This window comes from Ochotona curzoniae, unplaced genomic scaffold, assembly GCF_017591425.1.
Source record: "Ochotona curzoniae isolate NIBS_2020 unplaced genomic scaffold, NIBS_Ocur_1.0 contig_1014, whole genome shotgun sequence".
NCBI lineage: Eukaryota > Metazoa > Chordata > Mammalia > Lagomorpha > Ochotonidae > Ochotona > Ochotona curzoniae.
The window spans coordinates 46156203-46180014 of record NW_024464920.1 but is presented as its reverse complement, the minus strand read 5'-3'; the positions used below and the strand labels follow the sequence as shown (position 1 = coordinate 46180014).

Here is a 23812-nt window from a genome sequence, read left to right as displayed (position 1 = left end):
GCTAGAGATATCTGAGCTGACAGCAGCAGCCTTCTCTGAGAAAGGCCCCTGGGGCAGGGGGCAGTGCCCCAGCAGGGCAGTGGCTGGGCCTGCAGGGGCTGGAAGGCTATGGAAGCCCAGTTGCTCCTGACACTTGACTGTCAGCTATAGTAACTCATGACCAAATGTCGGGCGCCTGCGCAGTGAGAATCTCTGACTGAGTAGTCCCAGATACGCTGGTCTCTGAACTGAGAGAAGACATGACTAGATTGCAAGTTAAGTCTTCTAGCTCCCTGGGTTGGCATACACAGCTGGTACCAGAAGAAGGAGAAGTAGGGGTCTTAGGATTCAAATTCAGTGTTTTCTTGGGCAGGCCTCTACTTGCCCTCTCATTAGTTAATTGTCCTCCTCTGTGCACCAACCCAGGTGGGCAAGGCACCCTGGCAAGAGTTGGGGGACGTCCAAGTGAGCGTGTGAGCACCCCACTCAGTGACCCTCAACTAGGAGTGGGAAGCAGGTGGCTGGGGGAGCGGGATGGAGAGAAGCAAGATTGGGAAAATCTGTGGCCAGGAGCGGTGTGGAGCATGTTGGAAGAGGGAGGTGGGCCAGCAGGTAGAGGAGGGGGCCCTAAGCACAGACAGGTGGAGTGCCCTGATCTAGGTCACAGAGCCAGGCCAAAGGGCAAAGCATGAGAGACCACCAGGTGTCATAGCAGACCTGCAGGCTAATGTCACCTTCCCCTGTGTACCTTTGTTTCTTCCCCCATGCCTCCCCTCCTGCACCTGTCTTGTTCTCTGTCTCTCCCTCTCCTCCCTGCTCCCTCCCTCACGGTCAGGTACAACCAATCTGGTCCATGATAACAGCGCCCAGGAGGGCGGGCAGGATGCGGAGCCCTGGAGAACTTCCTGCAGCTCTCCGGACATTTCCAAGTTCAAGCAGCAAGCTCCAAGTTCCAGAGGCAGCACCTACCTTGGACGGGGCCCCGTGGAGGAGATACGGCCCCCACCCCCGACTCCCGCTAGCAGAGACTCTCTGGGGAAGAAAGGGGGGTTCAGTGCCTCTTCCAAAGAGAATGGGGTCTCCTTCCAAGCAGGGACACTGCAGCAACAGGAAGACCCCAGCTCCAAGTCTCAGGACCAGAAGGGCAGCGTCATTCCCAACAATATCCGCCACAAGTTTGGAAGCTCCGTGGTGCAGGAGCTGGTCTCAGAGGAGCAGGTGGCAGGGCAGGGCCCTGGCGGGGGTGAGGGGTGGGCAGGGGCCGCTGAAGGTGATGTGGGAGGATCCTTGACAAGGAGGACACTGAGGTCTCCATAGCAACATCATCAGAAAGTGGCCCTAACTGGACACCTCCTACTTGCCAGGCCATGTGCTTTGTGCAACATACATTATTCACATTATCTTCCCTCCCCTCCCCCAATCAGGATGTACTATCATTGTCCCCACCTGGTAGATAAGGTGCCCAAAGTTTAGAGGGCCAGTCGGTGGGATGAGGATCCCAGCCAAGCTAGCAGCTCTTCCAAGCTCTGGCCCTAACCCACCTCACACTTGCAAACCTTCTGTTTGAATGGGATATTTACCACTCTCACACTCCCCTGCAGAGAGACAGGGACCAACTAGATGCTGCTTGCCACAGTCTACAAGAGGGGAAACAGGTCCTCTGACTCACCCTAGTCGGCAACTGACAAATGGTAGATTTGGGACATGAGCCAGGTCTCCTGCTGTCTACCTGGGCTCAGCTTCTCCTGGCCTTAGTTCCCCTCATTGCCCCCAGGAAGGAGTTGGCCTCCCAGGGAATGCTGAGGACCCACCTGAGGCTAACTAGGGTGAGGCTCAGGCTGCAGGGGGCCCAGTGGGATCTGGGGCTTCTCAGCTGTGCGAACTGGGCCACCTGCCCAACCCTGCCCAAAAGACCTGGTTTCTCACCTATGAAATGGCGCATTGAGTGTCGCCCTCTAGAGACCACTCTTGATGTTGCACATAGTAGTTGCCGTATTGTGGGAGGATGCTACATCCCTTGAGACCCCTAGCCCCTCCAGGAGAAAGAGGGCATGAGAAGCAGAGCCTTCAGCTATGACAGCTTCCTAGCCCAGGGGGATTGGCTGGAAGCCCCCCTGGGGGCTAAGCTTGGTGAGAGGTAAGGCTGAGTCCGTGGGAGGAGGGGTTGGAAAGCAGGTGGAAATGTGGGAGAGGGGGGCCTCGCAGCTGCCTTCCATCCTGTGCTCCTCTTGCCGCCCTCTGACACAGGCTCAGAAGGCCATTGATGCAGTCTTGGAGGACCAGAAGCGGGCGAGCTCGTGGCCTAGCCAGACCCAGAGCCCTGTGGAGATCTCGTCCATCTTCTCAGACTACTACGATCTGGGCTACAACATGCGGGCCAACTTGTTTCAAGGTCAGGCTGAGGGCACGGCTGAGGGGTGTGAACACCCATGGTTCCCATTGCTTTGGGCAGGGAGGCTTTGGGTGTGATCCCCTTCTGGTCTAGGGTCCCAGACCCTCATGTCACACCTAGCGAGGGTGTAGTGCTCCTGGGGCCAGCTCCTGTGCTGGGCAGGGATCGGAAGCATCAGTCCCCAGCAAGTCTGGGAATCTTACATACCAGCAGGAGGCCACCCTCGCCCAGACGTGTGTGGGCTCAGAAGCAGTGCCACGTTCCTGGGGTTGTAAGCTCATCTCAGATGTTCCCTGGCCAGGGGAGGCCCACAGAAGGGTCCCATCATTTCTGTGACCGCAGTGCCCCCTCTGCTCCCTGGGCACTCCCTGGGATGACACTGGCAGTGTGGGCTGTATTGGGAGGACAGGTGGCAGGTGCTCAGTGGCATTCGTCCTCTCATTGTCTTTCCTGGAGCTGGAGGAGTGTCCTAATACGAAAGAGAAGAGTGGGCTTAGGGCTTGGTCAGAGGGGTTTCCCTGGGATAGGGGTGCTGCTGTCTGCCATTGCATGGGCAGATTTAAGGTCAGTGGCTCATGACAGGTGTTGGCCCCAGAGCCTTTGATGGGTACCATTGCCCTCCCTGCTGTGATCCCACTCTGACACCATATCGTCAGGGCGCCTTGGTGCAGAGGTCTGCTTCTTCTGGCCCTTCCCGGGGCTCTCAGAGCCTAGCGCACTGGGCCTCCTCCTGGCGCAGGTCCCCATTGTCCAGGGAATCAGACACCCACTGGAAGCTTTGGGTCTTTCCTTGGAGCTTGAAGAAGGGGTGGAACATGATTTACAGTGTGCCCTGCGTGGGGCCCTAGGAATCCCACCTTCCAGCTCTCAGCTTACACAGATTCACATTTTGCCTACATAAAAATAATATTTTATCTGGCCTCGGCATTGGAGTTTGGAAACGGACAGGTGCTTGGAATAAGGACTGTGCCCTTCTCTGTGTCCTACCCACACATTCTTCTCTAGCCCATGGGCTCCAGGCTCAGCCCTTGCACTTATTGTTGAGGTTTGGAGGGTGCCTGGGGTTGGGCTGGGGCTTGGATGGCTGCCCAGAAAGTCAGAGGTAGGCCAGGTAGGAGGCCCTCTCTTAGAGGGAGGGAGGAGCAGAAGAATGACCTTGTTTGACTTTGGTGAGTAGGCCACTCCTATTGCTGTATGGAGAACAGGTGCAGGGGAGCCGGAGCACCAATGGCAGACCAGTGCAGACGGTGGCAACATATCCAGGTGGGCCAGGCTGGGGTAGTTTGGTCTAGGGAGCTGGGCTGGAGCCCCAGGCCATTTTGGGAGGCACCCTGGTACACTATGGCAACTAAGAGAGTTGATGGAGAAGGTGGCCTGGGAGTTTGTGTGAGGTAGATGCATATGCTAGTGAGTGGGTGTGGCGTGTACAGGAGACATGATGCCGTTGGTTTCCAGGTATTTTTGACCTGAACAACTGGAAGGATGGATTTGCTATTCACTTGTTCCTAGATTAGTTTCCAGAAGGAACAGGTTGATGAATTCCACTCCCATGCTGAGTCATAGAGGTAATCTCTTGCGTAAGTGTCCTAAAACACTTAGCTTTATTTTTCAGCTTTAATCCGTGTGGGGTTGATTTCTGTTTATAGTGCATAGTAGACACTCACCTGAGAGTTGATTGGCTCAGTGCCTTCCACTGAGTGGCTCCCCCTTCTCTGGAACAGGCTGTGGCGCCTCGCTGTCCAATGCATACCCCTGGCATGTGAATTGGTTGTCGGGTTCCCTGTCCTGTGCACTGCTCTAACACTGTTGCAGGGAATTCAACACAAAACATGCTAGCAACCTCATTTCTTGTCTCACATGAAAGAATTTTCACGTGGACAACACCAGTTGGCAAAGCAAGATTTAGTTAAAGACAAGAGGAAACGTGGCTCCTGCCCTCGCGGTAGGAGGGTGCTCCAAGGGAGGAAAGACCTGAGGAAATGGCGAAGATGGTGTCTTATGCGCCATCTCAGGGAGGGGGGTTCACATGAGTCACCCCAACGGCCGAAGGAAGGAACAAAAAGCTTATTCACAATGGGTAGTAATGTTTATACCTCCCCCAGAAACAAGGGTGAGCCTTGTGGTGTCCTACCCTGAAGAGAAGCTGAAAGCTGAAGTACCATTGCTTTGACCATGACCCAGAGATGAGGTTAGTGTGGGCCATGCCTCCTTGCTTTTGTTATGGCAACGGCTATAGGAGATGCAGACTGATGTGTTGATTCTGTCCTCCTCCAGGAAGGGAATGGAAATAGGGGGAAACCCCATTTTTTTATGTTTTAAAGGATAATTTTACCAAGAAGCACAATTTTATATTTTAAAGGTAACTTCACCAGGGACCAGAGACCCTAATTGTCTATTATTGTGTCTGACTCCTCACACATTCCCTCCCCCAGAAGAAGGAACCCTAACTGCTGTTAGGGGTCTTGGGGCGACAACTGCTCTAGCTGCTCTGTGCTAAAAGGGCATTATTGGGTAACAACAGTGGTGGAGGGTCCTTCGGGAGCGATCTAGAGGTCCCCAGTAGAACGCAGACGTCATCAGAGGTGTCCAGAGTGCTGTTTGGGCTCCGAGTGCTTCTTGTTGAAGTCTAGAGAACAAAACAGGATGGGTATAACTGCTCCCGACCTAGCATGTCGTGGGTTAGTTGGCATCTTAACTGCCAAGCTGATGGAAGTATCATCTGAATCTGATTGGACAATGAGTCTCCTCCTTCTTCTGTTCCATTTCTAGATTCTTCATTTTTCTTTTCTTTTTTTTTCTGTAAGATTTATTATTTATTTTTATTGGAAAGTTAGATATACAGAGAGGAGGAGCAACAGAAAGATCTTCTGTCTGCTGATTAACTCCCCAAGTGGCTGCAATGGCTGGAGCTTAGCCAATCCAAAGCCAGGAGCCCTGAGCTTCTTCTGGTCTCCCACGCAGGTGCAGGGTCCCAAGACTTTGGGCTGTCTTCGACTGCTTTCCCAGGCCAGAAGCAGGGAGCTGAATGGGAAGCAGAGCAGCCGGGATTAGAACCGGTGCCCATATGGGATTCTGCTAGGCTACTGCGCCAGGCCTGGTTCTTCATTTTTCTGTTTCAACTTGAGAATAGCTTGTCATTTTCTGTGAAAACCCATATTGAGATCTAATCAGAGACACCAGCCCCCTGACTCAGGGTAGGGCGTGGTCAGCTTGGGCAGATAACATTTTCCGATCCACAAATGTGCTAAACCGTGCCACCCACTTTCATCTTTCTTCAGTAGCTGTCACCATTAAGTCATTTCTGTCTAAAATCATGTAAGGTGTTTTTTTTTAAACAGTCCTTTGGACTCCTCACCCCTTTTTGGTGTCTATTTTGGCTGCCTATTTCAAGTGATCACTTCTTAAAGAAGTGACTGTCTAACCTCTGCTGCTGGTGGACAAGGTGCGATTGTGATTCTCATGTTCTCAGCTTCTGCTCTGAAGCTATGCCCAGTTCAGCCACTAATTCCACCAGTGTCTCATCCGTTGCAGCTTCTTAGGAATGATGAGCAGTAGCATGTGTTTTTTTTTTAACCCAAGAATTATTTATTTGAAAGGTAAAGTGACGAGAGAGAGAGAGAGAGAGAGAGAGAGAAGGAGAGAGAGAGAATACACTTAACCTTCCATTCACTGATTCGCTTCCCAAGTGGCCACAACAGCCAGGTCTGGGCCAGGCCAAAGCCAGAAACCAAGACTCTGCCTGCAGCTGCCAACATGGGAAGCAGACGCGAGAGCCCTTGGAGCATCTTCTTCTATTGCCTTCTGGCACATTAGCAGGGAGCCAGATCAGAAGCAGAGCAGCTGGGACTTGAACCATGTCATGTGGTTCTGTTACCTTTGAAATTGCCTTTCAGGGCTTTATTTTATTTTTTTTTTAATTTAAGATTTATTTATTTTTATTGCCAAGTCAGATATACAGAGAGGAGGAGAGACAGAGAAGATCTTCTGTCTGATGATTCATTCCCAAGCTGAGCTGATCCGAAGCCAGGATCCCGGAGCTTCTGGGTCTTCTATGCAGGCACACGGTCCCAAGGCTTTGGGCCAGCGTTGACTGCTTTCCCAGGCCACAAGCAGAGAATTGAATGGGAAGAGTCGGTTCTAATCCTGGCTGTCCAGATGGGGTCCTGGGGCATGCAAGGTGAGGACTTTTGCTGCTAGGTTACTGTGCTGGGCCCTCAATGTTTTATTTGTATGCAAACAGTGAACTAATCCAAATTCAACTTTGTCATTTCACTCTTCGAATTCACACATTCACATGGAGACCTAAGTTTAGGACAGAGGCCATGGAGTTTATTTACTTTATGGTCCCGGGAGAACAATGAAGGAGAAGCCGTTGTCTTCCGGGGGAGGGTGTGGCAGCAGAGCAGTGCCCGGCTCGGGGTCTCCTCGGGTGGAACACCTGAGACAGGGATTCGTTCCTCAGTGAGCTAGTTGGCAGCAATTTGCCTGCTCAGCTGAGCCCCTTTTTACACCCGCTGGGGCTCCGTCTCTTCTTCAGCTTTGCATGTGTCTCCCCCTTTCAGACTGGGGAGGGATCTGAAATTATTTTGTTTCACACACCTTGCAAGCCGGTCTTAGTTCACAAACGCGTCCTGACACGCCTCTTGGCACTAAGTTACACACAATCACATTTCAGGGGCTCGTGTTTCACACATTTCACACACAGCTGACACATTATACCAGCTAATATTCCAGACATGTCACGGTGTGAGGAGCCGGGGTATGTAGAAAAATGTTTTAAACAAGTTTTGGTTATTATGCTTATCTACAACCTAGCACCTGTATGTGGGATGCCAACATGGCAGGTGATTGCTTAAAACACTGCACCACAGTGCCAGCCCCCGACATAAATTTTCAAAAGTAGCTTTGTGCCAAGCTCCATTGCTGACATGGCTCCCGTGAAGCCCCTGAAATTGGACTGACAGGAGAAGGGGCAGGTGAGTCCTGCTTCTGTTTTGGGAAGGGGCGAACAAGCACATAGGAAACTCAGTGACCAGGGTCAGATACAATTCTTACGCTGACCTGGCCCATCTCCCGCGACCTGGCTGCATGACAGCCTGATGCCCAAGGGAGTGGGTTCTTGGCGGGGTTTAGACCCCTGGGTGACACTACTTCCCAGAGAACTGCTCCTTGGGTTATCTTGACCCCCAAGCACTGTGAGAGCCAGGGCACCAGTCCAGAGCTCTGATTCAGCATTCTGTTATATTATAAGCATTCAGAGCTGTAAACAGGGGACTCCAACAACACTTTCATAACAGGATTTTTCAGGGCTAACATGAAGGTGTACCAGGTTAAGCTATTGCCTGTGGTACTGGCATCCCATATTAGTCCTAGCTCCCTGCTAACGTGCCTGGGAAAGTAGCGGAATATGGCTTTCTTGGCTCAAGTGTTTGGGTCCTTGCTCCCACAGAAAAATCTTCTGGCTTCAGCTTGGCCCAGCCCTGATTATTGTTGCCATTTGGAGAGCGAACCAATGGATAGATTTCTTAGTGGGCCTGGTGTGGTAGCCTAGCAGCTAAAGTCCTCGCCTTGCACACGGCAGGATCCCATATGGGTGCTGTTTCGCATCCCAGCTGCTCCCTGCCTATGGCTTGGGAAAGTAGTCGAGGACTGTTCCACAATGCACTACCCACTGGGACTCCCAGGCAGCTTCCCTGGCCTTGGCCTCTGCTGACTTGGTACGTATGGGGGTCTTCTGCAGGGGCCCCCCAGGAGACAAAGAGCCTCATGAAGGCTTCCTACACACCGGAAGTGATTGAGAGATCCGTGAGGGACATGGAACACTGGCATGGCCGGAAGACGGACGATTTGGGTAGGTGGGGAGCTGGCGCCAAGTGGGTGGGCAGAACAGGAGCCCGAGGCTGCAGTGGACTTGGATTTGGGACTGGGCACCGCCAGGGCCCGGGCAATCTAACGTTGTTGGTCATCCTCGCTGGCTCCTCTCCCACTCTCTGTAGGACGGTGGCACCAGAAAAATGCTATGAACATGAACTTGCTGAAGGCTCTGGAAGAGAAATATGGAGAAAAGAGCAAGTCCAGGGGCTCCAAGTACTAGCACTGATACAGAGGAGGCCCCTTGCTGCGGCTCCAAGAGTTTGCAATAAAGAGAGGCATACACTTCAGCCCGTCTCCTGTGCCTCGCGACTCTTTCCATGGGAAGGGGAAAGGAGACGAGGTTGAGAGGACAGTTAAGTCAGTCGGACCTCCCTCTGCATGAGCACACACACACATGCACACATATGTACACACATGCACGCTCACACAATGGCACCTGCACATACAAGGACATGCACACACAGCCCCACGCACCTTCCCCCTCAATAGCAGGAAGGCATGTAGCTGTGGAGTGGGGCTTTGCCCAAGCCCCGTGTGCTTTTTGCTTCTCCCCCAGGCCCCGTGGAGCGGAGTCCCGGGTGTGCACTGCTGGCACTTATCAACGTGCCTGGCCTAGAAGCCCCATTACACACAGCAGCCACTCCTCCCCTGCGAGTCAACAGCCTTCAGAAGAGTGGATCATATAGTCCCCACCCATTCAGGAGTGGGTTTGGTGGATGGGTCTTCTGTCATTCTCATGCCTCCTCCACTCCTCCACAAAGTGATTAACTCAGAAGCGGGCATGTGACTTGATTTGGATCAATAAGACGCAAAGAGGGGAGTGGGATGAGTGGGTGTGGGTGGGTGAGATTGTCTTCTATGGGCTGTTGAGGCTTGTGGGGAGGGTGTGTGCCTCTCTCTGAGAACTGGATGGGGACCCCATGCAACTCAGGCTGTTCCCTGGAGATGTCCACTCAGGGTCACTGACTGGCACCTGCGGGTCATGCTCCACCCATGGGAAGTCACTGTGAACTGTGTTCCAAACCAGGCCCAAATCTAGAGGCTTAAAATGACAGGAGCATTGGGGCTGGCATGATAACTCAACGGACTAATCCTCTGCCTACCAGTGTCAACATCCCATAGGGACAGTGGCTTGAATCCCAGGTGTTCCATTGCCCATCCAGCTCCCTATGGCATGGGAATCAGTGGAGGATGGCTCAAAGTCTTTGAGCCCTACACCCAAGTGGGAGGCCTGGAAGAAACTCCTGGCTCCTGGCATCAGATCGGCTCAGCTCTGGCCATTGCAGCTTTGGCTCACCAGCACCTGCTGTGAAGGTAGCTGACCCACGTGTGCACCTCTGCCATGGGGACCACAGCTGGCCTGAGGCAGAGCTGGAGCCAGCTGAGCAGTGCCCTTTCTCCATGAGACCTCTCCTTGCAGCTTGGGCTTCTGGGCGTGGACCTGAGCTCTCCTTCCGTGGAGACAAAATCCAGTGTTCAGGAGGTTATCACATCCAGGCTGGGTCTGCCCTCATTGCCAAAGAGACATGGGGTCAAGCCCAGTTGTTTTACAGGAAAACACAAGGATGTGGCTGCAGTTGGCAGCAGCTCTCTGGAGACCATCCGAATCATGATGCTACAGCAAGCATTGGGCAGAGTAGGAAAACCATAAAGTAAAAGGAAGAATCAAAGTGAAGCTAGGAGCTTTATCTGGGTCTCCTCCCACATGGGTGAAGGGTCCCAAGGACTTGGCTCATCCTCCACTGCTTTCCCAGGCCATATGTGGGGAGCTGGTTCAGGAAGTGGAGCAGCTGGACTTGAACAACTGTCCCTGTGGGATGCTGGAGTTGCAGGTGGGGCTTTACCAAGTATGCCACAAAATTAGCCCCCTCATCCCCTTTAGAAAGGGAAGCTGAGGCTCAGTGAGGGACAAGGCCTGGCAGTGTGCCACAGCCGTGGGAGTGGCTGTCTGCAGAATGGACCCTCAGTGGATGGGAGACACGTTGTAGAGGCCGCCCCATCACCCACGATGGAGACAGTGTGCTGACGAGGGTGCGGGGAGGCCAGCTGTGGTGGTGCTTCCAGAAGCCCATACCCTCCTCTCACATTCAGCTTTGAGCATCCCAGAGGCAACTTAAAGGAGAGAATTGCCAAATGCCTTCCGATGACAGCACGGGACACAGCACGTTTAAAGCTGGGTGAGCTGTTTCCACCTGACGTCAGGGAGCCAGGGGGCAAGGCTTTATGATGTTGTCTCAAAGACCCCATATCAGAGTGCCAGGAGCAATTTGGAGATTAATCTGGGGCATTTTGCAAACAGAAAGACTGCTGTTGTGGCAAAGTCACTAAAACAGGCATAGGGTATTTTTCCCCCAGCTGGAGAAAGACTGCCTCTCACTGGCACTGTTTCTATAGCACCTCCATAAAACCCCCTGTTCTTGTTTCTGACAGTCCTAAGTGGGTGGGAGGGGTCCCCATCGAAGACTGAGCTTTGTAGAGGTACAGGGAACTGGTTTTAAGTAGCATTAACTCACATAGTGCAAAACTTAACATATGCTGTGATTCATGCCAATTTGTGTCTCCCTACCTTCATAACAGCTGCCATAGCCAAATGCCACCGCAGGGGGCGGCAATAGAAGTGAGACGCTGTTGGACTGGTTCTGATGGCTGGAATCCCAGTCCAGCTTGACCCCTGGTGGCAGGGCTTCTAAATTGCAGGTTCAGAGTTTAGGCATCATCTAGGCATGATGTACACAGTGAGATGGGGGTACCTGGAGGCTCCCGAGGTGGAACCTGGAGGTTCTGGAGGGACTTCTCTCCAGCCGTGCCGCTCCTGCTCCCCACGCCCAGCTCCACCTCCTCACAGGAGGAAGCTGAGACCCACAGGAACAAACGGATGCTGAGTCTAGACTTTGTTGTCCAGGTGACTCTCTGTTGTTCACTGTCAGAAATGAAGAGTTGTGCAGGTGTACAGAAAATCTGGAGGGAAACCAGGCTGATGTTATGGGAAGAGAGGAGGCTCTTGTCCCTGGAAGAGCCGCCTTGCTGTTGGGGGCTGGCTCTCATCTCTCGAGCAGCGATACAGGGGTAATTCTGTCCCCTTTGGAGGAAGACTTGACAGGCATCACAGGGAAAGCACACGTGATAAGTGTTCATTCTTTTCTGCCTGCCAGGCTTGAGGTTTCCTAAGCAGGTTTCCAAGAACACCATACCAGGTAAACAGACGCCCTATGGAAAGTCCACCCATCACCAAATGAACTTGAACTGTGTAGGTTCAAATAGTACCATCCCGTTTGTTTTAGTGTGATACTTTCCAGGGAAGCTTATGGTGGCACTCGAAGTTGTTGAACACGAGTTTTCACCGTTCCCCTGGCATCCACAGAGCCATGTGTGTAGCTGTGACCATGGTTGTGACTATGATTGTATTGGAGAGACAGGTTCAGGAAGCTGAGGAAGTCAGCCTGGGAAGACAGCCCTGTGTCCAGGGGTTGGTCAGGCAGTCGCACATGCTAACCAAGGATCCTGTAACCACGGTCCATGGCCAAACAATCTGGCCACTTCTGCTTTCCGGTCAGTGCCGCCGGCTCCCCTTGCCCATGGACTCTGCCTCACTGGATTCAAAACCACCTGTTTGGGTACAACCTCCATCTGCATTGGACACACATGAACTTGCTGGTCTTGTCATTACTCCTCCCAAGTAACCATTTACATAACATTTGCATAACATTTGCAATGCAGGGAATTTGCATTTTATTTGGCATTAGAAATAATCCAGAGAAGATTTAAAGTACATGAGCAGGAGGATGGCGCAGCTTCTATGCAAATATGGCACCAATTCATTTAAGGGACTTGAGCATCCCCAAATGTTGATATTTGGGGGGTGGGGTGGGGTTAGGGTGGTGGAACCAGCACGCCCTGGCTGGGGACAGGAATTGATCGTCAGAGCTGGTAGGGAGGTGTCAGGACAAGGGAGTGGATTTTCTCTGGCCCTGCCCAAAGCTTGCCGGAGTGAGCCTCCCTGTGCTGGCTTCTCTGGTTTACACTGAGCTAGCAGGGTAGGGTGATGTGTCCTGGGCATTGGCCGGGGGCAAGCCTGGTCCTCTCCTGGTCCAGACCTGCTTCTGGAGAGCCCGTATTTACTGAGCACCTACTACGTGTTGGGTGCTGGCTGCTGCAGAAGACGTGGGAAGGAGTAGTCCTCATCTCTAGGGTGTGACCGTAGGGACCCAGATGGGGACAAGGTCGGGACTTGTGAAGGTCAGGAGAGGGTGGGGGAGGGTCAGCTGGGAGGCTGGAAGTTGGCTGCCTGGAGAGCCCTGTGGACCCCTGGCCCATCCTGGAGTAGGTCAGGACTGCACTCTACTTTCCAGCACAGAACCTTCCAGATCTCCTGGAGGAGGGGACTGGGTGACATTGGAGGTCTGTCGGAGGTGGGAGGAGACTGGCTATTCCCTTGCTCCCCTGGCGATGCCCATGGTGCAGACCACCTGGCCGCCTTCAAGCTCTGGAGCCTGCCTTCTTGTGCCACCAACCCTTAGTGTTCTTCCTGTACATCTCCTGGGAGACATGGGCCTGTGGTGTCCAAGGCCAAGGTGTGGCTCTCTGCAGCCTAGCCTCCATGCCACAGTCACCAGGGAGAAGTCAAGTCACCCAGGAGGAATCCTGTTGCTTCAGCCTTCAGGACCTTGGCCCATTGAGATGAGCCGGCACTGAGACTCTGTCACAGGCTCCGACCCACGTCATCATCTCCACTGCCCTGCAGGGCAGGTGTCTTTAGCATGCCCATCTTACAGATACAGAAGTAGAGGCTCAGAGAGGCTGGGTTAGTTGCTCATGGCCACACAGCAAGTACTGGAGCTGGGTCTTGAACTTGGAGGTTCTCAGCTCTCAGGCCATGCCCTTAGCCATAGCATCATGGGATCCCGAGGAGGACGTGAGGAACTTGGCTTCCCCAGGAATCCAGGTGAGCAGGGGTGGGGCTCCCAGAGTTCAGAGAAGGAAGTTCACACGGGGATTTTCCTCCCTGGAACTCTTCCTGAAATCCTTTCCCTCTTCCTGGAAGAGGTGCCAGAGAGGGCCCTTTGCAAACCAGGGGAGGGAGGCTGCTGGGGCACCTGCTGGGAGCCGAGCCACAGTCAAACTACACTGGCTGGGACGTTTAACTGGATGGTGAACTTGAACCCATCTGACCTGTGCTCCCCCTCCCTACAGATAAACATGAGGACAAAGACTGGAAGGTCTTTGGAGACTGCCCTCCTTCCACTGCCTTGTTCCCTTTTACTAAACAAGTGGGAAACTGAGGCATACATAGAGAATGAGGTGAATTCCCAAGGCCCCCAGGTGGGTCTCCTGGCTTCCGGTGTCCCCTCTGAGCTTGCTGCACTGGTCAAGTCGTGCTGGGCAGAACCAGGACTCTGCTTTGAGGCAGGCTCAGCTCCTCAGCAACTGGTAGACCCCGGACGAGGGAGCCAAGCCTCAGCATCACATTGGTAAAATAGGGAGTCAGGACTGAGGTGACAACACAGGAGGGTGTGGCACGGCACGGTGGGGAAATGGCTTCTTGATTCACATCTGGCACCTCCAGGTTGGTTCCCTTTTTGTGGAAAAATGAAGGCAAGGGCGGTGTCACCACCATGTCTTCTTGAGACTTGGGCCTTAGCATGAGGGATGCCATTGGGAGTTCTAACCTGAAAGAGCTCAGACTGAAGAGGGACCCCTATGAATTTTATGGAGTGTGACTGACCAGCAGGGGGCAGACGTGAGCCCCTAGAGGATAGTCGAAGAGGGGCGGGGAAGGGAGAAGAGGGTCGTTGGGGAGAGGGGAGAGGCAGGGGCACCAGCGAAGAAGGACAGAATGCTGTTAGGGTGGAAGAGACGGGCCCTGCTGTCCAGGCCACCATCCGCGGAGACCGCGGGGGAGACGCAAGTCCTGTCTTTCTTGATTAACCTGTTTCAGGTCCTTGAAACAATTGTGGGTTCCTGGGTCGTAGGGGGCAGGAGGAGGGTGGCAAGTTCAGTCCTTTATGGAGAAAGGGAGGCGGTGCCTGTTGCCTGGTGAGGTTGGAACACACGGAACACCCTCCAGGTGGGGGAGAGCTGTCCCAGGCAGGTGCTCTAGTGGGAGGCTGAGGTCATCCTGCAGATGTGCCTGGAAGCCACGCCGGAGCGGGGTCTCTGAGCGTGGCGATTTGGACAGAATTGCGATGGGCCAACAGCACAGCAGTTCCGCCCAGACAGCCTGTTACAGCAGGGGTTTGGGGAAGCCGACTCCACCAGCTCAGCAGTGCTGACCGCCTCCCAGTGGGAGATGCCAGATCCAAGACTTCCATGCCCTGGAAGCATGGAAACCTGCCCTCTCCCACCCTCACTAAGGGACCGTGGAAAGTTACTGAAAAATGAAATTAAAGCCGATGCTTATTTTGGTGAAAACATTTTGAAATGCATGCATTTTTTCATAAAATACATTTTCTGCTAACTTAAAAGATTTATTTGAAAGGCACGCAGACACACACACACACAGAGGATGAGACGAATTTTCTACCCATTGTTTCATTGCCCAGATGGCTGTAGCATCCAAGGCTGGGCCAGGCCAAAGCCAGGAGCCTGGAGCTCCATCTGGGTCTCTCCAGTGGTTGCAGGACATCAAGCACGTGGGCCATCTCTGCTGCTTTCCCAGGCACATCGACAGAAAGCTGGATCAGAATTAAAGCAGCTGGACTCAAACTGAGGCCCATATAGGAGTCTGGCATCACAGGCAGCTATACCACAAGGCACCTTTTCCACAATTTTTTTTGCAAAGATTTGTCTAATTTTATTGGAATGTCAGATTTACAGAGAGGAGAGAAAGAAAGATCTTCTGTGTGATAATTCATTCTCCAAGTGGCTGCAATGGCCAGAGCTGAGCCAATCTGAAGCCAGGAGCCAGGCGCCTCTTCCAGGTCTCCCATGCAGGTGCAGGGTCCCAAGGCTTTGGGCCGTCTTCGACTGCTTTCCCAGGCCACAAGCAGGGAGCTGGATGGGATGTGGAGCAGCCGGAATTAGAACCAGTGCTCATATGGGATCTTGGCATGTGCAAGGAGAGGACTTTAGCCACTAGGCTACTGCACCAGGTAAAGAAATTATTTTAAGAAGTTCTTTTCAAAAAGAAATGGATTTCAAAACTCATTGCACTAAAATATATTAATTCCATTTTTAAAAAAGATTCATCTACCTTGATTGGAAAGGAAAACCCATAAAAAGAAGTAGAGGCAGAGAGAAAGAGCCTTGGTCTGCCAGGAGCCAGGAGTCTGGAGCCTCTTCCGGGTCCCCAGTGTGGGCGCAGGGTCTCAAGGCCTTGAGCCATCTTCCAATGCCTTCCAAGTGGCATTTAAAACACTGTGCCAAATTCCCATTGCCTCTTAATTCCATTTCCCTCTAACCTGGAAGTAACCTGGTGCACACAATCCCTCGGGTAGGAACATACACACTGTCCCCTGTGCAGAATTGCAGACACATTGCATCGGTGCTGGCACAGGTAGGCGCACTTGGGTGCGATGCATCTGCAGCGAAAACAGGAAGACGTTACCTGGAGTAATGTCTGCCTCCCACCTGTAGGTGGCAGCACGGCGCCGAGTCACGCTATGGCCAAGGCCAGGAAGCCGCAAATCCCTTCCATCTTCCAGCAAGCCTGGAGGCCTCCCAGGGCAGCCGTCTCTCAGGGACCAATGCACTCTCAGTGGCTTTCGTTTTCAGTATGATCGATTTTACAAAGATAATACCTTTTTATGATAGGAACTAGCGAATGTAAAGAAAAAAGGCAACATGATCTCACCTTGGCAGTTTCAGGCGATTGGCATCATCTCCCTCTTCCAGGTGACTGGTGTGTGCTGTGGCAGCCCCTTTGCCTCCACATCAGCCCTTGGTGCACACAGACACTGACACCCACACATCCCATTCCCACCCCAGGCCTGTACCCTAGTACCTGCTGTGTCGTGGACTTTCTCATGGAATATGCCCTGTTCGTGTTTTCCGTACTGTGTGTAGATCTGCCTCGGCTCTTAAACTTTTGGAATAGTGAGGCTGGCATGGTAGCACAACTGGTTAAGCCATTGTCTACAATGGGAGACCATGCAGGTCCCAGCTGCTCTACTTCTGACCTAGCTCCTTGTTAATGCATCTGGGAATGATGGCCCAGCTGCTTGGGCACCTGCCCCCTAAGTGGGAGACCTGGCTAGAGTTCCAGGCTCCTGGCTGCAGCTTGGCCCAGTCCTAGGTCCTGTGGACATTGAAGGAGGGACGCAGTGAACCAGCAGCTCTCCCTGCCGCTCTCCTGCCTTCCCACTTCTGCTGCTGTCTGTCTGAAGGGTCCTGGCCGATACAAGTGGCCGCTTCTCCCATCCAATGAAGGTGTCCCTAGCTTCCAATTTTCATGATCCTCCAACAAACGGTATGGTTCTGGAAGTAGTTTTCAGGGCACAAATATCTGAATCTAGGATCCTAGAGTTGTTTGTTTGTTCTTTTAGACCTTGTTGCCAATAGGGTGTGAGGTAGGGACACTGCATCTGTGATATATGTGGGTAGTTCAAGTACCCGGATGGGCGTAGGCACTGCATAGAGTCAGGCACCCATGGAGGGCGGGGTGCAGTGGCTGAGGGAATAACGTGTTCTGGTGACAGGGGCCAGGTTCTTCTGACAGCACCAGAGAACACGGTGGCAGCAGCGGGTAAACAAACTCTGGGGATTTCATGAGTGGAAAAACCAGAAATGTGTAGTTGGCTCTGAAAAAAAAAAACCAAAACAAAAAAGCAGTCCTTTTTTTTTTTTTTTTGGCTGATCACAGAGCCAGGACTTTGAAAGTTAGACCCAAAGTCTTGATGTTGTCCAAGTCAGAAATCCAACATGAGCCGAAGTCATGACCTTGCTGGATCCAAGTTTAGGGGTTAATTGAGAAAGAGACCCTGAGTCTGAGACTGGTGATGTTTGGGCAGGTTTTGGTCATTGTGAACACATAGCAACCCCCCACCGCACCCCCCGCAGCCGTCCTTGTCATCGCCACCCTCACAGTGTCTTCCCACCTTACGGCAGCAGAGAACCACCTTGGTATCAGACAGGAAGAAGCAAAACAGTGACAACAGCCCCCTAGACCAAAGCTGAGAAGCAGAGCCTGGGACAGTGATGGGGCCGTGGCTGTTGGGAACACTGGGCTGGGCGGGGGCAAAGGAGCAGACCAACTTGATATCTGCTAGAGGCATCTGCTCGAGTGTGTGGGCTCCTCCCACCCATCTGAGGGAGCTGCTGGTAGCGTTTGCTCCCTGGGGTTTACAGTTGCAGCGAGGTCAGGAGGCTGGCGTCCTCCTTGGCGTTTTGTGGAGGCCACACTACGAAGACTCAGAATGTGGCTGGACGTGCGTTGATTATGTACCACCTGTGCAATCGCCCACTGCCCAGCAGAGAGGGTTCTGCCTCCTCCACACCCTTTAGGAAGAGTTAGCTGTGATGAGGGTGCTGGTGGTGGCGATGCATTGCTGCCATGGGGAGCTACAGCCCCTTTTCTGGTTCCTGGAGCTGAACCGTTCTCGGATCTGAGGCCCTGCAGGGCGGGGAAGGCAGGGCAAGTGCATTGCCCACTGTGTAAGGGCAGGGAGTTCCTTCCAGCCTTCTCCTAAGGCATCCCCTTCTGCAGCCTTGGGGAACATTGCTGGCCCAAGAATGAGGGGGTGCGAAGGAAAGGAGGGCTGGTCAGTTGACAGCAGAGACGGTCCTGGCACATGGACAAGAGAAAAGTCAGTTCACAAATGAACACAGTTGTGGGCAAGGTGGAGGGGTGGCTAGCACGATGGTTCAACAGTCTAATCCTGTGCTTGCTAGTGCTGAAATCACCTATGGGCACTGGTTTGTGTCCCAGCTGCTCCACTTCCCTCTCAGCTCCCTGCTTATGCGGCAAGCACAACAGTGAAGGGTGGATCAGGTCCATGGAATCCTGCACTCATATGGGAGACCTGGAAGAAGCTCCTGCTTCAGATCGGCTCATCTCTGCCTATTGTAGCCATTTGAGGAGTGAACAAGCAGATCTAAGATTTTTCTCTCTCTCTCTTCGCTATAAATCTGCCTTTCAAATAAAAACAAATCTTTTTAAAACGGGGCCCAGTGTGGCAGCCTAGTGGTTAAAGTCCTCACCTTGCATGTACGTGGGATCCCACAGAGACACCAGTTCGTGTCGCAGTAGCTCCACTTCCCTTCTAGCTCCCTGTTTGCGGCCAGGGAAAGCAGTCAAGGATGGCCCAGAGCCTTGGGACCCTGCACCTGCATGGGAGACCTGGAAGAAGCTCCTGGCTCCTGGCTTTGCATTGGCTCAGCTCTGCCCAGATCCTTGCATCTAGTTGGGGAGTAAACCAGAGGATGGAAGATCTTTCTCTCTGTCTTTCCTTCACTCTGTATATCTGACTTTCTAATAAAAAAAAATACATCTGTCATGCAGGAGCTAAGTTACTTGGGATAGCCACCTAGGAGGTGTTCCCTCCCCACCCCCAACCCAGCACCTCAATGAGTGTTAGAGGAGGCAGGAGGTAATGGGAAGCAGACGGAGCCTCAGAGGTGCAAGAGCCGTGAGGAGGTAAATTCTCAGGGATAAAACCTGCTGGTAGACCCCTTTGGCTGCACCCAAATGGATGAGCCAGGAGGGATTCCCACTCAGATCCAGTGTGGGAAGACAGGAGGAGGGTGGAAGAGCCTTGGTCTCTCTCTTCTTGCATCTTTGGGCCGCCCTTGGGTCATCAGAGTAGATGGAGAGCAGCCTTGCATTTTGTCTCCTACTTAAAAAACCCTTCCTATGCTGAGGAGGCACCCTTGGTGTCTGTCCTTGTCTCTGTAGCTGTGAGCTCTTGGGCAGAGCCATCCTGGTCCCTAAGGGAAAGGCAGGTTGCTAACAAGGACTAGCCCCAGGGCTCCGTTGCCCTGAGGCTGGGATGGCCTCCTGGTCAGTGGGCTGCTGGGCTGCTCAGGACCCCCCAACCAGCAGGCCAGAAAGAGTTGCTGGACAGGCCAGCCATGCATTCCAGTTGGTACAGGTGGGCAGGTCAGAGCCAGTTCAGAATTTGGCAGAGGGCGTGGCTTGGTTGCCTCCTGATCTCTCTTGTTTGGGAGTAGTGGTTGCGCACAGAGCATCCTCAGTGGGACGAAGGGTTTTCCCCGACACCAACGTGAGTGTCACTAATGGTGAAGACGCAGTTCCCCTGTAGTAGATCAATTAAAAATGCATGAGTCCCACCCAAGGCCACTTCCTTGTCAGCCGCAGCCTCCTGGTTCCCCCTCTGTTCATGACTGAGAGAACAGAAAAACCATAAAAGCCCAAGCCATTTCTTCTGCCATCGGGGGTCTCACCCGGGACACTCCACTTTGCACTCTCTGTAACAGAATGCTTGCTTTTCGCTTTGCTAAGAGTCAAGTTTCGGTTATGCTAGCCCTTGTTTCCTGGCTTTTTATTTCTGTGCAAAGCTGAGGAAAGAACCCACCGGGAGAAGCTGGGAGGGAGTATGAGGCCGGCAGGGGCTGTTCCTCCCCCACCCTGGGACGCCCCTGGATCATCATCGCAGCCAAGTTCCCCGCAGCACCCAGCTTTGCATCCCAACTCCTCCGTTTCACATATGACCTTGGGGGCCTGGGTCAGTACCTGCTGCCCCGGGTTGAGGCTAGCCCAGGGTGATCCTGTCCCTCTCGGTCAGAGATGATGGGTTCAGAAGAGCCTGAGGCAGTGGCAGGCAGGTGTCTTGACAGCACGTGGTCTGGTCTGGGGGACTCGCCGGGCCATCAACTCCTGGGGAGCCTCTTTCCTGACATCAAGTCTCTGTCACCAGCTTTGGAGCCTGGGAAAGCAAGATCTCTGGGTGCCGGCTATGGTTGCCTTTTCTGCACCTGCAGATGGGAAGGGCAGGGTAGGGAAGGGGTAAAACAGACTCCAAAGTGACTTCCTCCAGCCTTTGTCTCACCTTTGTTCACTTCTCCGGCCTCTGGTCCTCCATCAGGCGCTTATACACACACATCATCCCGCAGATACAGAGGGAACCTGTATTAGAGATGTGATAGAATTTATCATTCGGAGATTCAGGCAGCACTGTCTGTTGCGCTCAGCTCCAGGGAGCCCAAGGAGGTGACAGATCTCTGTTTCCACATCACGAGAGGTGTGAGTGTGGGACCAGCCGCAGAACACACTTGCACATCTGTAGACTGGGATCAAGCTGATTGGCTATCGGGACTCTAGGATTACAGAGGTGTAAAATAGCTCCAAGGCAGTAAAAGTTTGGCGCTAAATCCTTTTCCCATCACTGCGTGAATGGGTTCTCAATCAAGGGTCACATTCCATGTTTTCCTCGGGAGGCATCCAGTCATCCTCTCTGTGTATTACGAATTTCTTAAAGATGCTAAGGACACTGGAGAGCTTTTTAAAAAATTTTAAATTTTATGTTTGTGTTTTGTTTTGTTTTCATCTGGCTAAACCTGCCAAGTTTCCAGCAAGCCAGGAGGCAGGAAATGCATGATACTCCCTCATTATATCTGATCTCATGTGTCTGGACTCCGTACCTCATGGTTCATCCTCATCTCTTACTTGAGGGATTATTGAAATCCATGCTTAAGGGTGCCTGAAACCATCCTGGCAATCTCTACTGCCTCAAATTTTACCTTTTATATAGTGACGTGGTGGTTTCCCACGCCCCCTCCCAGGATGCACCTGCCCCTAGGCCAAGTGCCCCCAGCCTCTTGGGCTAAGGGATGCCCTGGGTGTAAGAGGGAGGCAGGGGTCCCTGCTCCAGGAGGGCAATCATTGCTGTGTGCTTCCAGGTGCAGGAGCAAGGTGTGGTTCCCACAAGGCCCCAGGGGCCAAGGATAGGCTCTCCCTGGGGGATCTTAGAGTTTCCCCACCCAGCCCAGTTTCTGGGCACCCTAGGATGACCACCCTGCTCTGGTCCATCAGACCAGCATTCTCCACAGTGCCTCATCCAAGAAGGGGCCTTAAGCCAGGTGTTTGGCACAGCTGTTAGGATGCCCGTTGGGATACCTATATCCCTGGGTCCAAACCCTGGCACATCCTGGGAGGTAGCAGGTAATGGCTCCATAGTTGGATCTCTGCCACCCTGAATGGAACTCAGGGCTCCTGGCTTTGGCCTGGCCCAGTCCTGGCTGCTGAAAGCATTATGGAACTGTGAAAGAGGCTTCATTGTCCTTTTGCCTTTCAAGTAAATAAAAATAAATAAAAGTTAAAAAAAAACCAAACTCCTTAGAACGGGACCTCCTGCCGCAGGCTGCACCACAATGTTTGTAGACATTAAGGCCTTTTCTCCTCTGCTTCCCTGCTCCAGGACCCAGCCCCCTTCCCTGGGCGGGGGTTGGTGTGGGGTACAATGACCAGGGAAAGTCATTGCCCTGGTGTCATTGAGTCCTCACGGTACCTCCCAGAGTACAGAAAATACCAGTGTCGTTCACATCTTACGGATGCGAAAGCTGAGTTTCAGAAGGTGAAGCATCTTACTCTGTGTCCCACAGGGCCGTGTCAGCAAGCTCTTCCTACAAATCTAGCTGGAGTTTCCCGGCTGTGAGTTCTCACCATGGGAGTTTGGGGGAGACCCTGTTACCAGACAGGGAAGCCTCTGTTGTTTCTCAGTCCAGGGCCTCCTCTCTGGCCCCATTAGGGGCAGCCTCTTGTCCATCTTTGCACGTGATAAATGTTGGTGGCCTTTTCCTCTTGGTAACCTGATGGATACTGCCTGCTGGCCTACCTCGAGAAATGTCAGACAGTTTAGGCAAAAGGTGTTGAGGCCTCCTCTCTAATTGCCCATTTCTGCCTCGGGTGACCTGAGACTATGTCCTTAGCAGAACCAGTGGCTCCATGCAAGTCCCCTTACTCAAGGAGGAGCAGTGGGGGTGGGGTGGGGTGGGGTTTGGGGAAAGCCCCAGGGGTCACTTCCGGGCTAGAATTGGAGGCATTTTGTTTCTGGAACATTTAAGGGAATGGGTCATTAGATTCATTCTCAGGTTTTTCGGGTGGGGTGGGGCAGACATTTAAGAAGGAACTTGTTATGATTTATGATCTTGAAGGCAGAATGTGGACACAAGAGTGTGGAAAGCCCTGGAATGACACTGATACCTAAAGGACCAGCTGAGGAACCCAGGTCTGGGAGGAAGCAGAGAAGGGACAGCTGGGGAGAGGAATCTGAGCGGATGGCAGGAGGCAATCAGAGGGACGCACTTCAAGGTGCTAGGAGTGGCGGTAGCATTGGCTGAGAAGTGGATGGAGGTGACCGGGGACTTGTTGGTGGTGCTGGCCAGACACAGATTGCAGTATGGTGGGGGCAGAGCCACACAGTGGCAAGGACAAAGAGGAGTGAATGGGGCTGGGGGAGAATGATGCTAGCCTCTTGAAAGACCTTGACAATATGGAAGCTTGATCAAGGAGAGGGGATGGGGCATTGCTTTTAAAGCAACAAAGAGTTGGGTATGTCTTTGGGTCCAAGGAGAAATTGAGGAGGCACAGTGTTGGGGGTCGGAGGACTGGGGAGGGATAGACTCCAGCTCATCCTTGGTGAGGTGCAGGGAAGGCAGGAGGCAGGGTTGCTCGGACATTGAGCTTTGGTGCCTGTCTTTGGAACATTTCTAATCTTGGTCATGTGTGCCCTGCCAGGGGATCCCAGAGGTGACAGGCATTCCTAAGTCTGTTGTAAGAACAAGTGATCTGTTGTTCCGTTGCTACCCAATAGATCGCCCGCCAGTGTCACGGCTGCAAGCCTGTTTGTGCTTCATCCCCACTCTCTTGGCTTGCAGGGCTCTGCAGGAATGTTCTTCTGCTCCTCAAAGCAGGGAGTCCTGGGTGTGGCTGCTGGTTGCCAAGAGCTCCTCTGAGTGGGAATATGAGCAATGGACTCCCTGGCTGTCACGTGGGATCTCTTCTTCCCTCCACGTGGCCTCCTGTCCTCCAGGCTGTGTTTCTCCACGTGGCCTTGGCAGCAAGCCGGGATGGACAACTGGACACCATGGCTGTTTCTAAGAGAGCCGAAGAAATACAAGGCATGTTGTATACCAAAAATCACCAGCAGCACGTCCTATCTGTTCCGCTGGTCAAGAGGGCTCTGATCCCAGAGCAGGCAGGGGACTCACCCCACACCTCCTTGATGGGAGGAGCTATAAAGTCAGAACAGGGGGTGTATGGGTTGGGAGGGAGGCACCTACTCATAGCATGTCTGTTTGCAAAATAGCTGCTCTGTCCGAACATGCCCTTTCACACACAGACAAGCATTTCTGCTTATAGTCTACCAAGAACGTATAAAGGACCTTTAACATATTCATGGAAATTGGGCTTTTCTTTTCATTCCAGTTTTCTACCAACTTTTAAAAAATAGGTTCATTTATTTTTATTGGAAAGTCAGATAAACAGAGTGAAATTGAGACAGAGAGAAAGATCTTCCATCCTCTGGTTCACTCCACAAGTAGCTGCAACAGCTGGAGCTGAGCCAACCCAAAGCCAGGAGCCAGGAGCTTCTTCCGGATCTCCCACACGGGTGCAGTGTTCCAAGGCTTGGGGCCATCATCTATTGCTTTCCCAGGCCACAAACAGGGAGCTGC

General features: G+C 52.9%; 1 protein-coding gene across 1 annotated transcript; it reads left to right on the top strand.

Moving 5' to 3' along the window:
* Positions 1 to 563: 563 nt before the first annotated feature.
* TEX33 (testis expressed 33) lies at positions 564 to 8527 on the top strand. Its single transcript, XM_040988113.1, has 5 exons — positions 564 to 579; positions 815 to 1197; positions 2227 to 2371; positions 8112 to 8222; positions 8368 to 8527. Exons 1-5 carry the CDS (start codon positions 564 to 566, stop codon positions 8463 to 8465), a joined length of 753 nt encoding a protein of 250 aa, XP_040844047.1. The 3' UTR covers positions 8466 to 8527.
* The last annotated feature ends 15285 nt before the right edge of the window (positions 8528 to 23812 follow it).